At 40.5% G+C, this 14791-nt stretch overlaps 1 protein-coding gene across 1 annotated transcript in view; it reads right to left on the bottom strand.

The window, feature by feature from the left end:
- PON3 (paraoxonase 3) overlaps positions 1–11762 on the bottom strand; it is a 30375-nt gene extending 18613 nt beyond the window's left edge. The window contains exons 1-3 of the mRNA XM_042780805.1: positions 11689–11762; positions 10132–10202; positions 1234–1289 (exon numbers count right to left, since the gene is read on the bottom strand). Coding sequence (XP_042636739.1) covers positions 1234–1289; positions 10132–10202; positions 11689–11762 — 201 coding nt within the window. The remainder of the gene's footprint in view (positions 1–1233; positions 1290–10131; positions 10203–11688) is intronic.
- Positions 11763–14791: the final 3029 nt, after the last annotated feature.

The raw sequence follows: 14791 nt of genomic DNA, 5'->3' as shown, positions 1-14791 counted from the left end.
GCAGCTTTGTTTTATCTTTGATTTTGGAGGAAAACTAAAGAAATAAAATCCCCCTTATACACATGACCACCACCATCACCACCAGCAGCAGTTTAATATCCAAATAAGACCTTCTATATTCTGTTGAGAGCCGTGGTGGTGTAGTAGTTAAGTGCTCGGCTGCTTACTGAAAGATTGGTGGTTCGAACTCACTAGCTACTATGCAGGAGAAAGATGTTCCAGTTTACTTCCGTAAAGATTATAGCTTTGGGAACCCTATGAGTTAGTTCTACTTTGTCTTGTAGGGTCACTATGAGTTGGAATTGACTCAACAGCAAATTTGGGTTTATTGCTATTATTATTTTATTCTATTTTTTTATACTCTACTGGGTACCCTGAAGAATTCAGAAATTTAAGCCATTAAAAGTTATTATATATGCTCTCTTACTTGACCAAAAATATTTCTATTTTAAAATACCTATTCTTTGGTGATATTCTATTGACCAAAATGGAATATTAGACATGAAATTCTAGTGATAAAAATCTATATTGAAAATGTGGTCAAGCTTCTAAAAATCTAGTCCTTGCTCCAAATTACAACTGATTTAACAAACATATAATAGTTTTCAACATCTTCACAGTACATGTAGTTTTAGTTGCTTGAAATTCAGTCCCTCACATACCATCCTGATTATCATAAAATTTGTGAATATGGTCCTGGGAATAAAAGGTAGGCTCTTCTCTACTTTCTTTTTAAGAGACTCAGAAGACAGGGCAAGGAACACAAGGTGGAGAGAACTTATGGTTTTGAATCAAGCAACATGGTACCATTCTATCCACACATACTTACAGAGATCCAAACACAGGCAGACATAGTGTACTCAAGAATAGTTAGCAAGAAGATCACTAACAGAGGCTGAGGGCTGGCCACGTAGGGTGAGGATAGAGACAAAGAATAACAGGACAGATTTAAAAAGTAGCTAGGAATCAATTGGGAATCGATATACATTTATTGAGACCCTACTGAGTGTATATCTGCCCACAGGAAGCTGCCCACCACGGGGCAGGCAGGGCTGGACATCTGTGGTGTTCTAATTAGCTCTCCAGAAACCTCTTTAGGCTTTTTAGTTGACTGGTTTACCAGGAGGTGGGATAAATGTGGAGGCGTCCATCTGGCAGCTCTGGCAAGCAACATTAATGCATTGTCTATACAGCTATTGACATGAGCATCTGAGGGGTACAGAAAATACTCACACTGGAGATAAAAGCCAGCCCACTAGGAAGTATATCAATATCTTCAGAGCCATTTTCTGCAAAAGAAGTATAGGATCAAAAATATGCATGCATGAAGGCTTAAAAAATAAATATCACAGTTCAAACTTTGAGCTTTTTTGGAAGCTACATTGACTGTTTTAACTTGCAGGCCTGCCACTACCATAAGACTGAATCAGACTCATCAAACACTAAATTATTCTTTTAGAACTCCATTATCAGGAGAAAGAGGAAAATAAGTAGAAAACAAATTCATATGCTAGATTTATTCTTCAAGTAATAACTTCTAGAGTATCTCCTGAGAGACTGAGTCTCACTCCCCATACAAGGCTGGTCTAACAGACTGAGCGAAAAAGTCTGGAAAGATATCTGTGAAGCCCTTCCAACTTGTTGCTGAGACCTAAAAGTTTAACATTTTATAATCATATTGGAAAGTAATTGAAGAATTGTTCTCTGTTATAAAAAGTAATGGGTCTAAGGGCAAGCTATTGAGTATGAATAAATCTGACAGAGTTTAGTCATATATCTTTCTCATTGAGAGCTGATCTTGAGCATTTCCCTACGGAAAGAGGTAGATAATAGGACAAGTTGTGAACAGGATGAAAAAAGGGTTCCAAGTAGAGAGATACCCCCATATGTCCTAAGCAAGCACTATGAAAGTGATGGTTATCTGATGTGTCAGCTGTATTTTAAAAATATGGCAGCACCGATATATATCACAACTCCATGATCTTCTCCAAATGTAACACAAACATTCTTCTCTCAAGAGGTAGGGCCTCCAGATACTTTTGGATCTGCTGTGACCAATGCAATGAGGTGAAAGTGATGCTAGGAGACATCCAAGGCTATAAGTCATTAAAGTGATAAGGTTTCCATCTGGATTTCTCTCAATCAATCTCTCCCACTCCCACTCCCTCACCATGCCCACTCCCTCTCGCACCTTACAAGCTCTGAACTAAATGTAATAAGTTTGCCTTCTCTGAACCTCTAGAGAGACTACTGAGAGTTTACAGAGGCTCACAGAGATAGAGAGGCCCGAGGAGCTCTAGATAACTCCAGTTCCCAGCCTTTTGGTAACCTTAATTGGTACGAATGAAACAGAGATGAGCTATCTCTACTGAGCCCTGCCAAAATTGTAGATTTGTTAATAAAATATTGCTGTTGTTTTCAGCTAATGCTATGTTTTGGGGAAGTTTATTACATAGCCATAGTAATTAAAACTCATAGGAAAATGATTACCTGGGGAAATGAGTTCAAGTGTCAAAAGGCAATTAGGAAAGGGGAGAGAAGAATTCAGAAAATAAAAGTAGACAAAACCAAAAAAAAAAGAAGCACATTTCAATCAACAGAATGGTGGGCAATAGGCATTGAAAACTGGAAAGCAGATAAAGATGTAATTTTATTCATTGTTCTGAAGGTTGAAATATCCTCAATTAGTAACCCAAATATTAATCAGAACTTCCTATTTTCTAAGCATTCTGGTTAATCAAGTTTTCTCCATAGACAGATAGATAAACTCACTGCTGTCGAGTCAGACCCGACTCATAGCGACCCCTCCTTGGGTTTCTGAGGCAGTATCACTATGGAAGTAGATTGCCCAACCTTCCTTCTGAGGAGTGGCTGGTGGGTTTGAACCACCAACTTTCTGGTTAGCAGTCAAATGCCTTAGGCACTACGCCACCAGTGCTCCCAGACAGATACATAGATGGTTTGAAATATGTAATGCTATTTCCAAATGGAGTAACATAGATATTGGGAAAAATCCATTGAATAAGAAAATTTAAAAAATCATATTGAATACTGCTTGGTGACTTTTTGGCTTTTCTCCTGCTTCTCTGAACACCCCTACTTGGCTTCCTTTTCTCCTAACTTCTTCCTCATCTCCACCTTAAATATGGATATTCTACATGCTTTGCCCTTAGTTCTTTCTCACAACACAGCATCTATTTCACTACATGATCTACCGCACTCCCATAGTTTCAGCTTCCTTCCACATGCTCTTGACTCTCCAATCTCTAAATCAAGCCCACCCCATTCTCCCAAGTTGCAGACCTCTGTATTCACCTGTATATTGGACATTCTTACCTGCATTCTCAAAGTCAGGACCTGGACATTTCCCCCTCGAATCTGCTCTCTTTCCTATATTACTATTTCAATGGATGGCATGTCTATCCACCAAGTACCCAAAGCAGAACTTTGGAGTTTCTTTAAAACCCCCTTTTCTTACTCCCCAGTCCAGTTGATCACCAGTCATTTAAGCTCCAGAATTTCCTCCTGGATTTCTACAATAGCTTCCTAAGAGGTCCACTTTGCACCCCTGTACTCATCCTCTGCAGATGGAATCATTTTTTAAAATTGCAAAGTTGACCTCGTCACTGCCCTGATTAAAAACCTCCAGAGTTTATCAGAGATTGTCATATAAAGGCCAAGCTCCTTGGGCTGGAATCCAAAGAGCTCGACATGTTGGTCCCAGGCTCTGTTCTTGCAGTTCTCACCCTTTCAACTCCACATTCCAGTGTGCTGAAGTACTCATGTTAAACAGTTAATGAAATATGCAGACTCCTCACCTGCACGACTGTGTACGAGTTGCTCTCGTCTTCTTGGCACATCCACAACTTTCCCATCACACCCTCTCCTCCACTTGGCTGAGTACCACAGTTCTTGGAGATAAGCTTGGGAGCCATGCCCTCAGCCTTTCCAACCTCCCTGGTTCCAGCATTCCTTTTATGTACTAATACTGTCTCCTGTGACTGTTTTCACCATAACATTTTTCAGACTGTGCTGCAACCATCTGTTCAATTATTAATTTCCTAAAAGACAGCTTCCTGGAGACAAAGACTGGGTTTATTCAGCACTGTATCCTCATTGTTGTTGTGAGGTACTTTTGAACAGATTTTCGACTCATAATGACTCCATGTGACAGAGTACAACTGTTTCATAGCGTTTCCTGCAGTGTAATCTGCAAACCAACAGGACTTTTTCCCACACCTAACATAATACATACACCTTCACTGCAGAAGTACTCACGAAGTACTGGTTAATTGAATAAACAGGACAAACAGGTTTAGTTTCCTGTTCTTTGCTTGGTTTTATGTTAAACAGTATGAGTGTTAATTTTTGAGTGCAAACATCATGAGTTGCTCTCTAGGTTGGCTTCTCATTCCAACATCATTTCATATATATCCTGTGACAACATGAACCTACCTCAATAATTACAAAAGGGGTAGGCATTTTTTCAGAGGGGTTGTGCCTGTTTTTATTTACTCATTCTATCCAGAACATGGGGAAGCTGGTACTTTGCATTCAAATGTGGAAAAGAATTGCCTGCTGATCGCACACTATTTCTGTCCCTCCCTACCTCTGCCATTGTTCCACCTGCATGATGAGGCCCAGTGCAGCTCAACAACAGTGGCACCCATGGGAGTAAGAACCCCAAAGACATGCTCCTATGAGTCCTCCCCACATATCCATTAGCCTGTGCTCAACTATCATTAAAATCCCAATGTTAAGCCTAAATCAGCCTTATGGATAATTGTTGTTAGTTGCCATTGATTATGACTCATGGGGACCCATGTGTACGGAGTAGAATTGCTAGGGTTTTCAAGGTGATGACCTATTGAAAGAAGATTGCCAGGCTTGTCTTCCAAGGCACCTCTAAGCAGGTTTGAAGTGCCAACCTTTCAGCTAGTAATCAAGCATTTAACCTTTGGTGTGATCTTGCTAATTCCACTATTTGTATAATTTCCTTTCTTTGGCCTTCAACCATTCCCTTACATGCTGCAACCTACAGGAACCCTGAGAAGGGTCACATCAAAAATTACTAACAGTTATTATTGTCATTATTATTTCAAAATTTGGAGAGAGGATTTTGACAGCCAACTAAGAAAAAATGTGGGACCTACTTTAGAGTGGAAGCAGATCTTGGAGAGTGGGGAAGTTACAGAAGGAGAGAAAAAGATGTCTTAAGGGGAAATAAATCAAAAAACAAACAAACAAACAAAACCCACTGCCCTTGAGTCAGTTCTGACTCATAATGACCCCCATTGGGTTTTCAAGGCTATAAATCCTTACAGAAGTCAGCCTTATCTTCCTCCCATGGAGCAGAGTTTGAACCACTGACCTTCTAGTTAGCAACCAAATGCTTTACCCACTATGCCACCAAAGATCCTTTAAGAGGAAATAATAATAATAACCAAACTCACTACCATTGAGTCAGATCTGACTCCTAGTGACCCTTCCTTGGGTTTCCAAGGCAGTATCTTCCAAGGCAGTATGGAAGTAGATTGCTCAGTCTTCCTTCCAAGGAAAGGCTGCTGGGTTTGAACCACCAGCCTTCTGGTTAGCAGTCAAGTCCTTAGGCACTATGCCACCAGAGTTCCCTTAAGGGAAAATAGGACACATAAATTTACAAAGGTTATCCCCTTAATAATTCTGCCCGGGGCAGACCCTAATAACGCTGTCCATATATATTTCAAGTGTAGCTTTGGATAAATGCCAAGGACAGTCAAGTAACTTCCTGGCTAAAACAATCCTTGACCCTTAAAGTCTTGGAAAAATATAAACTTCATACAGAAATATTGATAAGATATGATTTCTGGAAGGAAAAGTAGTTCAATCTTTCAAGTTTTCTTTCCACAAAGAGTACTGGGGAAGGAAACTTCTTTAAAAAAGAAAAGTTTCTCCCACCAATAAAATTAACTCCAAACATCTGCGTCTTGAAGAAAATACAAATCAGAGTTTTTCCCTAGCTGCATTACTGCCTACCATGCCCCTGCCTAAAATATTTCAGTGGCTTTCCATTGTTTATTATATTCTTAATAGTGATTTTTATTAAAATATTTAGCTTGCCTTGTTCAGCGTTTTGGTCAGTCTTTATTTATTAATACTTCTGTTTTGTGGGTATTTTTATTTTTTTATCTCAGATTTTCTATTTTCTGCTGCTGCAAGAAGCTTTTCCTGAAGCTTCCATAATAAAAATGTATTTGTCAATAGATAAGAAAGGCAGTGTTACACAACAGAAAATACAGACATAGAAGAAAATAACTACTCTGGGTTCTTAATCTGGGCACATCACCAACTAATTCTGGACCATCGGGCAAGTAACTTAATTCTTCCATATGTTGGTTTCCTAATCTGCAAAGCACAGATAGCAGTTGTGAAGATGACCTAGATGTTTGTATAGGACTGAACAGAGTGCTTCATAGACAGTAAGCCTTTGATAAGGCAGCTGTTGTTGTGTTTGATTGTTTTTTTACTAGTATTGGTAACTTTTATTTTTGTTTTTATTGGGATAGCATCATATTTTATATATGTTTAAGCATTTTTGTGGTAAGATATATATAACAAAACATTTGCCGTTTTAATCACTTTTAACTGCACAATTCATTGACATTCATTACATTCACCATTTTGCAGAACCATCACCACCATCCCATCCCAAATATTTTTTATCACCACAAATAGACACACAGTACTCCTTAGCAATGACTCCCCATTTCCTCCCCACCTCCCAGCCTGAGACAACCACCAATAAATTTTTGTCTTTATGTGTTGGCCAATTGTAGATATTTCACATAAGTGGGATCATAGAATATTTACTCTTTTGTGTCTGACTTACTTGACTCAGTATAATGTCACAGCATGTATCAGAACTTGATTTCTCTTTATGGCTGAATAATATTCCATTGTATGTATGCACCATATTTTATATTTATCCACCACAATAATGGGCATTTGAATAATGTTGCAATGATCACTGGTGTATAAATATCCGCTTGAGTCCCTGCTTTCAAGTTTCTTGGGTATATACCTGGGAGTAGGATTGTCGGGAGGTATGGTAACTCCTGTTTAGCTTTTTGATGAACTGTCACACTGTTTTCCACAGCAGCTGCACCATTTTACATTCCCATAGCAACGCACAGGGATTCCAATTTCTCTATATCCTCACCAACATTTGCTATTTTCTCTCCTTTTTTTTTTTTCCTTTATATAATATCCACCCATTTGTAAAAGTGAAGTGGTAACTACTGGTTTTTATTTGCATTTCTGTAATAACTAATGAAAGACCCCTGGTGGTACAGTGGTTAAGCACTCAACAACTAACAGAAAGGTCAGAAGTTCCAACCCACCAGCCAATCCATGACAAAAAGATGTGGTGGCAGTCTTCTTCCATAAAGATTAAAAAACTCACTGCCATGGAGTTGGTTTCGACTCATAGCGATCCTTCTTTGGATTTCTGAGGCAGTAGCTCTACAGGAGTAGATCGCCCAATCTTCCTTCCAAGGAGTGGCTGGTGGGTTTGAACTGCCAGCCTACTGGTTAGTGTCAAATGCCTTAAGCACTACACTACCAGAGCTCCTCCAAAAATGTTACAGCCTTGGAAATGCTATGGGACAGTTCTATGCTGTTCTATGAGCCCACTATTAGTCAGAATTGACTTCATGGCATTGGGTTTAATGACTAATGATGTTTAGTCTTGAAAGAAGATAGGAAAATGTCTATGCAAGTAACTTGCCCATTTATTTAATAGAGGTGGTTTCTCTTGTTGTTGATTTGAGTGGTTATTATTTTTTAGATAGATATCAGTGTTGTCTTATTAACCAATGTCCCATAATCATGCTAACTTTCTTAATTCTTCAAATATAAAATGCAAATATGCCAATAAGCACAACAAGCAACCTGACATTTTACTCTTCTGCTCCCAGCCAGCTTCCAGTCATTTAGGTCATTCTATTTAAAATATTTGGATAATCAGAATTTGGCCTGTCTCTTACAATATTAGCTCAAGTTTAAGGTTCTCAAATCTAGTTTAATTATAGACTTTAGCAACCATCTAGTGTAATTACCCCTCTAAATTACTTGGCAGATTCATATTTTTTATAAGTATATATGTGGCAAATATAAATATCATGTAACAAAATAGTAAACAAATTAATGAATTTCACATTGTGCTATTTTTTCAATCAAATTAAATCTGACCTTGAGCCCACATCCCACTATTCTGATCTAAGTGATTACTGGGTCTCTTTGCTAGAATGTGCAAACATCCTAAGTGGTAGATCTTAAAACCGGGCAGAATATTTTGGGAAGATCAGATGGTCTTCATTCTATATTAGTCACTAGTGATTACTCACTACCAAGCCCATGTGGTTTCTTTACATTAGACAGCTCTGTCACTTCCATGCCATGTTTGGGCACAAAGTCTTTGCTCTGGCTGGGACACACTGTGCAAAAGTTCTAACCTTCTTAAAGATACTTTGTATCCATTCCTTCTGAGGCCTTGCTCTTTCTCCAGAATGCTATCAGGCAGTGGGGCAAGGATCCCTCTGGTGGTGTAGTGCCCAAACCATTTGATTGCTAACCAGAAGGCTGGTGGTTCAAACCCACCAGCCACTCCTCAGAAGGAAGACTGGGCAATGTACATCTGTAGAGATACCACCTCAGAAACCCAAGGAGGGGTTGCTATGAGTTGAATCTGAGTCAGCGGCGGTGAGTTTGGTTTGGTTAGGTCTCCATCATAGTCATTTGAAGGAGCTCAAGTTTTTGAAAACAAAAGTCAGGAAGGTATTTGACTCCAACTACTTCTGCTTTTCATCCCACTCTACAAGCCTCCCCTAAGACTAAGGAGCACAAGGTTCAGGTGATATTTTGGGGGGTTAGAAATTGAGAGGAAGGGGGGAAAAGAAGAAGAAAATCAAAACCAAAAAAGGCTCTTATTCTTTCTATCTCTTTTTAGCAGGAAAAATAAAATACAAATCCACATCACAATAACTATCCTGCCACACACTGATAAATAAGAGACAGGCCTTGACCTAGGGAGTTGACAATCTGATAGGGGGCAAAAGAAAGAGCACTAATAACTCTAAAATAAATAAGTGTGGTAGGTGTCACAAGTGAATCATAGTTTCAGAAGACTGAGAGTCCAGAAGAAGGAGAAGAATTTGCAGCTGATTTCAGCAAGCAAAAATAGAGGAATGTGTGGAGAGAATTTCATAAGCAAAGGTGAGAAATAGAAAGAACACATTCTCAGAACAGTGAAGAGAATCTAGCTCAAAGTTTTTTCTAGTAGCATTGTCAGGAAGAATTGGAAAGCTAAGAACCCAAATAAGCAGGTCTGGCAATAACTAGTGGATAAGATCAGTTCTGTGTGGAGAGACAAAGAATAAAAATGATGCCAACATTTTGTACGTGAAACATGAGGGACAAATGGTAAAGAAATGGCCCCTGGATTTTGAACTGAGTCTCTTGAAAATGGGGATACCAAACAGAGTTGCAGTTGAGATGAAGAGCTGGTTATGGGTTGGGAAATGAGGAAGGAAATTACAGAAACATGAAGTAAATTTTCAATTAGGTTGAGTTTGAGGTAAAGCTACCCTTCGGCAACTGAAAATGAAGGCCTATGGTTTGAGAGGCTAGAGATAAAGCTACAGCTTTTAATTTTAAAAAAATCTAGTAGGCTGTAAGGTTTTTAGGGTAAGGGCTAAGTCATATTCTTCTTGGTACTTGTAGATATGTTTTGAAAGAAGTCACACTTGAAGCCAGGAATGTCATCACAGAGATGGAGGGAGGAAAGAAAAGAATACAGGCAACAGAGGCAGCCAGGGAGAATGAGATATCATGAAAGGGAAATGACAGAGGGCCAAGGAGTAATTAGTGACATTCTTCAAATGAGAGACCTCTGTAGGGAAAAAGGACTGAGAAAAGGCCAGATTTGGGCAGTTAGGAAATCCCTGGAGACCTTGGCTGGGGTAGTTTAGGTAAAGTGGACGGGGGCAGAAGCTCCACTACAAGGATCTAAGAAGTACTGGGGCATTAGTGGGTGATCAGGTGGATAGTGATCAAGAGATTGTGCTGTTGCCTCTTGGTACTGCACATACATACCTATTCCCTCAACGATGTGGCACTTCCCAGGTTCTACAGGCTCCACTTCTTGGGATGCACCAAATCTTTGACTGTAGATGATAAAAAACAACACTGGAGGTCATTGCACAACATTCAACATCAATGTCTAAACACGACCTTTAGTCATCTTCATACTGGTTTACTCTATCAGAATTTAAGGGTGACATAACAAGTAAATTTTTGGAGTCTCCTTTTATTTACCAGTAAATGTGGACATTATGTGGATAATAATATAACATCATTATAAAATTCAGATGTGATTATATAAGGAAAACATTTTACTGTCCAAATAAAAGATTCAATTTAATCATATGAGTAATCGAGCAATATTATTAAGTATGCAAAATAACATTCTTTAATTTGCCAAAGTACTTGCCCAAGCAGCAAGATTACAAATCTGTACTTTTCCCCCTTAACCTCAATAGTTTTGCTCTCTGAATCTCTCTCAAACTGCCTTCCCAAAAATCAACATGGCCTTCTCATAGCTATATCCTTTAACTTTTGCTTTTGCTTTATGTTTTGATTTTACATTGACTTACTTTGCAAATATGTAAATTCATTAAGCTAACCACAATTTAAGCAACTGGCCAAATTATTTTTCAATACAGTGTTCTTGTTTTCACGGTGAAACACTCTTCTAAATACAAGGGATAATTTAAAACTTCTGTTAAACTCTTTAGGAAGACTTTACACTTAGACTTACCTTACTGTCACTTAAAAAATATATGTATCTCTTAAAATTTTTCTTCTTTTTTTTAATGACTCTGTCACTTGGGTGCACTGGTAGCAAATATAACAACAAATACTCTCAAGCTAGGCTAGAAAGTATTACCAAAAGACATTAGGCACCTCAACAAATTCTACATGTGCACCTTGAAGGAAACCAGCCTCTACTTAGAGAAGTAAATAAAAAGCAATACGAAGACAACTGAATGCAAGTAGAGGCTTTAGATCCACTGAAGGCTGCATCTCCCACCTGCCATTTCTTCTGTCTAGTCCACCATTGACATTTCCAGAGACATTTCTGAGATGGCTATTACCACCTATCTTTCACCTAGAAAAGATGGATACCCAGGAAATGCTAGTTATCAACTGCAGGTTTCAGCTCATTTCCTGGCTCTCTGGCTAGCTCTTTTAATCTGAGTGGGTTGTGAAACAGAGCGCTCCTCAGTGGTCAGCTCGGTTTGGGAAATGTCAGAGCAGTCATAAACATCCTGATCCCCTCCCCCAGGGCCAGTTCTTCCAAGGATTTAGTTTCTGCTTGAGCAGGATACAAAGGGCCACCTGGGAAAGGGAATATGACTTTCAGAAAATACACACGGGCATTTCCTCCCTACCCTCTTAGAAAGTAGAGCAGCCAATCCACTTTCCACAAAAGAAGCTTCTCCAGGGATAGAGTTCTGGATGGCAGAGAAGAGTGAAGCTCCAAAATCTCCCACTCCTACCCGTTAGGAAGAGGGCACCAGGCAGTCCTTGAACTAACTTCGAAGAGGAGAGACAGAAAGCAGAAACGCTCCTATCAAAATGCCAACTCACCGAAACGCCAATAACCTCTCCCCAATTAGGGCCAGGCCGACCCCCAGCAGGGTCAGCGTCACCAGCTTCCCCATGGTCTAGGGGTGCCTGGTGGCGGAGAGCTGGCTCGCAGCGCTCCTGGAAGGCGCGGCTGGCAGGCTCTCCAGCCGATTGGAGCCCGCCCCGCCCCGCCCACCGGCGTCTCCCGTGACAGGTGCCGGGTCAGGGCTGTGCTCCTCTGCGCTGTGGCCTCCCGCCCGCGCCCAGCAGTCCGGAGGTCAAGGCCACCTTTCAAGGTTCACAGCTAAAGGTCCAAAGACATCTTACTGTGCTGGGTTCTTCCCAGCCCTCTTCCCTATCCCCGCGTTAAGGCTTGAACTTGCAGTGAGGGAGCCCGGAAAAGGTCTGGCGTTCCCTTGGCAGCTTCAGCACCTGCATGCCAGTTGGTGGGACTGTGGAGGGAGTTCGCTGCTAAAAGCAGCGGGATTCTACCTCAGCTTCTTAAATCCACAGAGAGGGGACTGAAAGAGCGGGTTGGCGAGGACTTTGAATTTAGAGCCTGAAACTTCAGGCTTCTGCTCAGCACCTTGTGAACTGAGATAGAGAAATGAGCCAGAGCGCGAGACGTCCAGGGAGAGGATAATTGAAGTGAAGGGCTTCCCCACGGTTTGGACAGGAGACCCTGTCTCTTGACCTCCATGTCCTACCTCAGTGTCGAATACGGTGCTAAATGTTCAACTTAAATTTTCTGATTGGATGGATTTGTGAATATCATTATCTGCCCCCCTTGTTGATGGGATTTGAAAAAATTGGAGAGTGAAAAGGAAAGGAAATAGGATAGGAAAAAAGGAAGATGAGGAGAGTTCCTTCCTAAGTAAGGCTTTCAAAAGACTTCTTGATCTTTCTTCTAGGTCTTCAGTTCCTCCAGGCAGGAAATGCACATTCCTTTTTTCATGATGAAGATCACGTTGGAGGGAAGAGGTGAACCAGTAATAGATGATGGGGAAAATCTGAGAAGTTTAAGCAAAGCAAAGTAGCATCTTCCTTCAAGAATGATTTGTTTTTATTTACCAACAGAAATAAATGGTCCTAGTGAGTTTCAGTAGGTAAGCATTTCTTGAGAGACCAAGATTTACTAGGCCTGGAGATAATAAGAAAAGTTGATCCCTGACCCATGGAATAATAATTATAATATGGATTGCATAATCATGGTAGGAGTAATGAAGCCTAACACTTAACACAGCTCACAATAATTCAAAGTTCAGAATGTTGAACTTTTCATGGGTTTTGTGTGTGTGTGTGCATGTGTGTGCTTTAAGTGCATGTTTACAGAGCAGAATTCCACATTATGTGTACATTTAGTTTCACTCCCCTTTACCATGTCCAACCCTAACCCAGTCTCCTTCCCTCCCTGCCCAGTAACACACACCCCCATACCCCTCATAGTTATGCACTCCTGTGTGTCCTGCATTTCCTCCATGCGAATGTTGCCCCTCTGGTGCCCTGTGGTCCATTGCTCCAAGGGATGCATTTCCATAGAGTATGTGGGTGCGTCACCCTGGGTTGAGTGATCTGTATGTATATCTTGTTTACTATTGAGCTGAGAGCCAGCCCCTGGGAGTAAGTATTGGGGTCATAGTATTGGGGGTCTCACCAGACTCCATCCAACCAGTAATTCCAGTCATGATTTGAGTTTTTGAATTTTTTCCATGTTTTTCCTCCCACTCTATCCAGGATCTCCAGATTTGATCCTTTCCTGAGTGGTTGGCATTGGTAGCCGGCACCATCTAGTTCTTCTGGTCTCAAGGGCCATCATGTCCTAAGGCTGATTACTTCCAAATGCCTTGTTTTTTTGCACTCTTCTTCACTTCTGACAATAGGAGACCATTAGCTGCATCTTGGATGGCCTCTTGAAAGCTTTTAAGACCCAGTTGCTACTCACCAATGTAGGATAAGGAATAAGACTTTTGTGTATTTTGTTGTGCCAATTGAGTCTGATGTCTCTCAGTACTATGGTCCTGAGACGGTAGATCTGTTGGATCTCTCTCCCACAGTGTCTGGCTGTCTGTGAGAGATTACTGTATGTCTGTCTTCTGTTGTTTCTGTAATGATTGCAGGTATTTTGTATCACTGGTATCTGTGCAAGATTAGCCTCTGCTGAATCTATCCTTGGTCTAGAGTATACTCCTGTTCACTGACCCCCATCTGATCCTCTCAGATGTTTATGTGTTTATCTGTAGCCTGGTGTTTGGTGTTAATGGTAATGCAGTATTGTGGGCTCACTGGTTGGTATTAGCATCTGTCATCTCTATCTTATGTGCACAATTCGGTGTCCTTCCTTTTCCTAATGTCATCATGGTGGTCACAGACTCTTTCTATACCATCCCTCCCCTAACCTATGTCAGCATGTGGCCCCCAACTACCCTGAAATTAATCCTTCCTCTTCCCTCCCCACCCCAGTAATCTACAAAGTTAGTTCCTTTTCCCAAGCAAACCCTTCTTTGTCTTTTTACAGTAATGGGCTCATACAGTATTTGTCTTTCTGGGGTTGATTTATTTCACTCAGCATAATGTCCTCCAGGCTCATGCATGTTGTGAGAAGACTGGCATATCCCTCATTGTTCTTTAATGTAGCATAGTATTCCAATGTGTGCATGTATCATAATGTGGTTATCCACTCACCCGTTGATGGGCATTTAGGTTGTTTCCATCTCTTTGCTATGGTGAATTGTGCTGCAATGAACATAGGTGTGCATAGGTCTGTTTGTGCACTGACTCTCACCTCTTTAGCATATATTCCTAGTAATGGAATTGCTGAGTCAAATGGTATTTCTATTTTCAGTTTTTTAAGGAAATGCCATACCATATGCCACAATGGTTGTACCATTTTATCTCTTCAAAACCTCGCCAGCATTTCTTATTTTCTGTCCTGTTGAGCTTTGCTATTATTGCTGGGGTGAGATGATATCTCATCATTGTTTTGATTTGCATCTCTCTAATGACTAATGATCGCAAGCATTTCTCATGTGTTTGTTGGTTGCCAGCATATCATCTTTAGTGAAGTGTCTGTTCAAGTCTTTTGCCCATTTATGAATTGGGTTGTTTGTCTTTTTGGCATTGAAGT

This window comes from Orycteropus afer, unplaced genomic scaffold (assembly GCF_000298275.1).
Source record: "Orycteropus afer afer isolate SDZICR_OR568_19922 unplaced genomic scaffold, OryAfe1.0 scaffold00063, whole genome shotgun sequence".
NCBI lineage: Eukaryota > Metazoa > Chordata > Mammalia > Tubulidentata > Orycteropodidae > Orycteropus > Orycteropus afer.
This window is presented reverse-complemented; position numbering and strand designations above follow the sequence as displayed.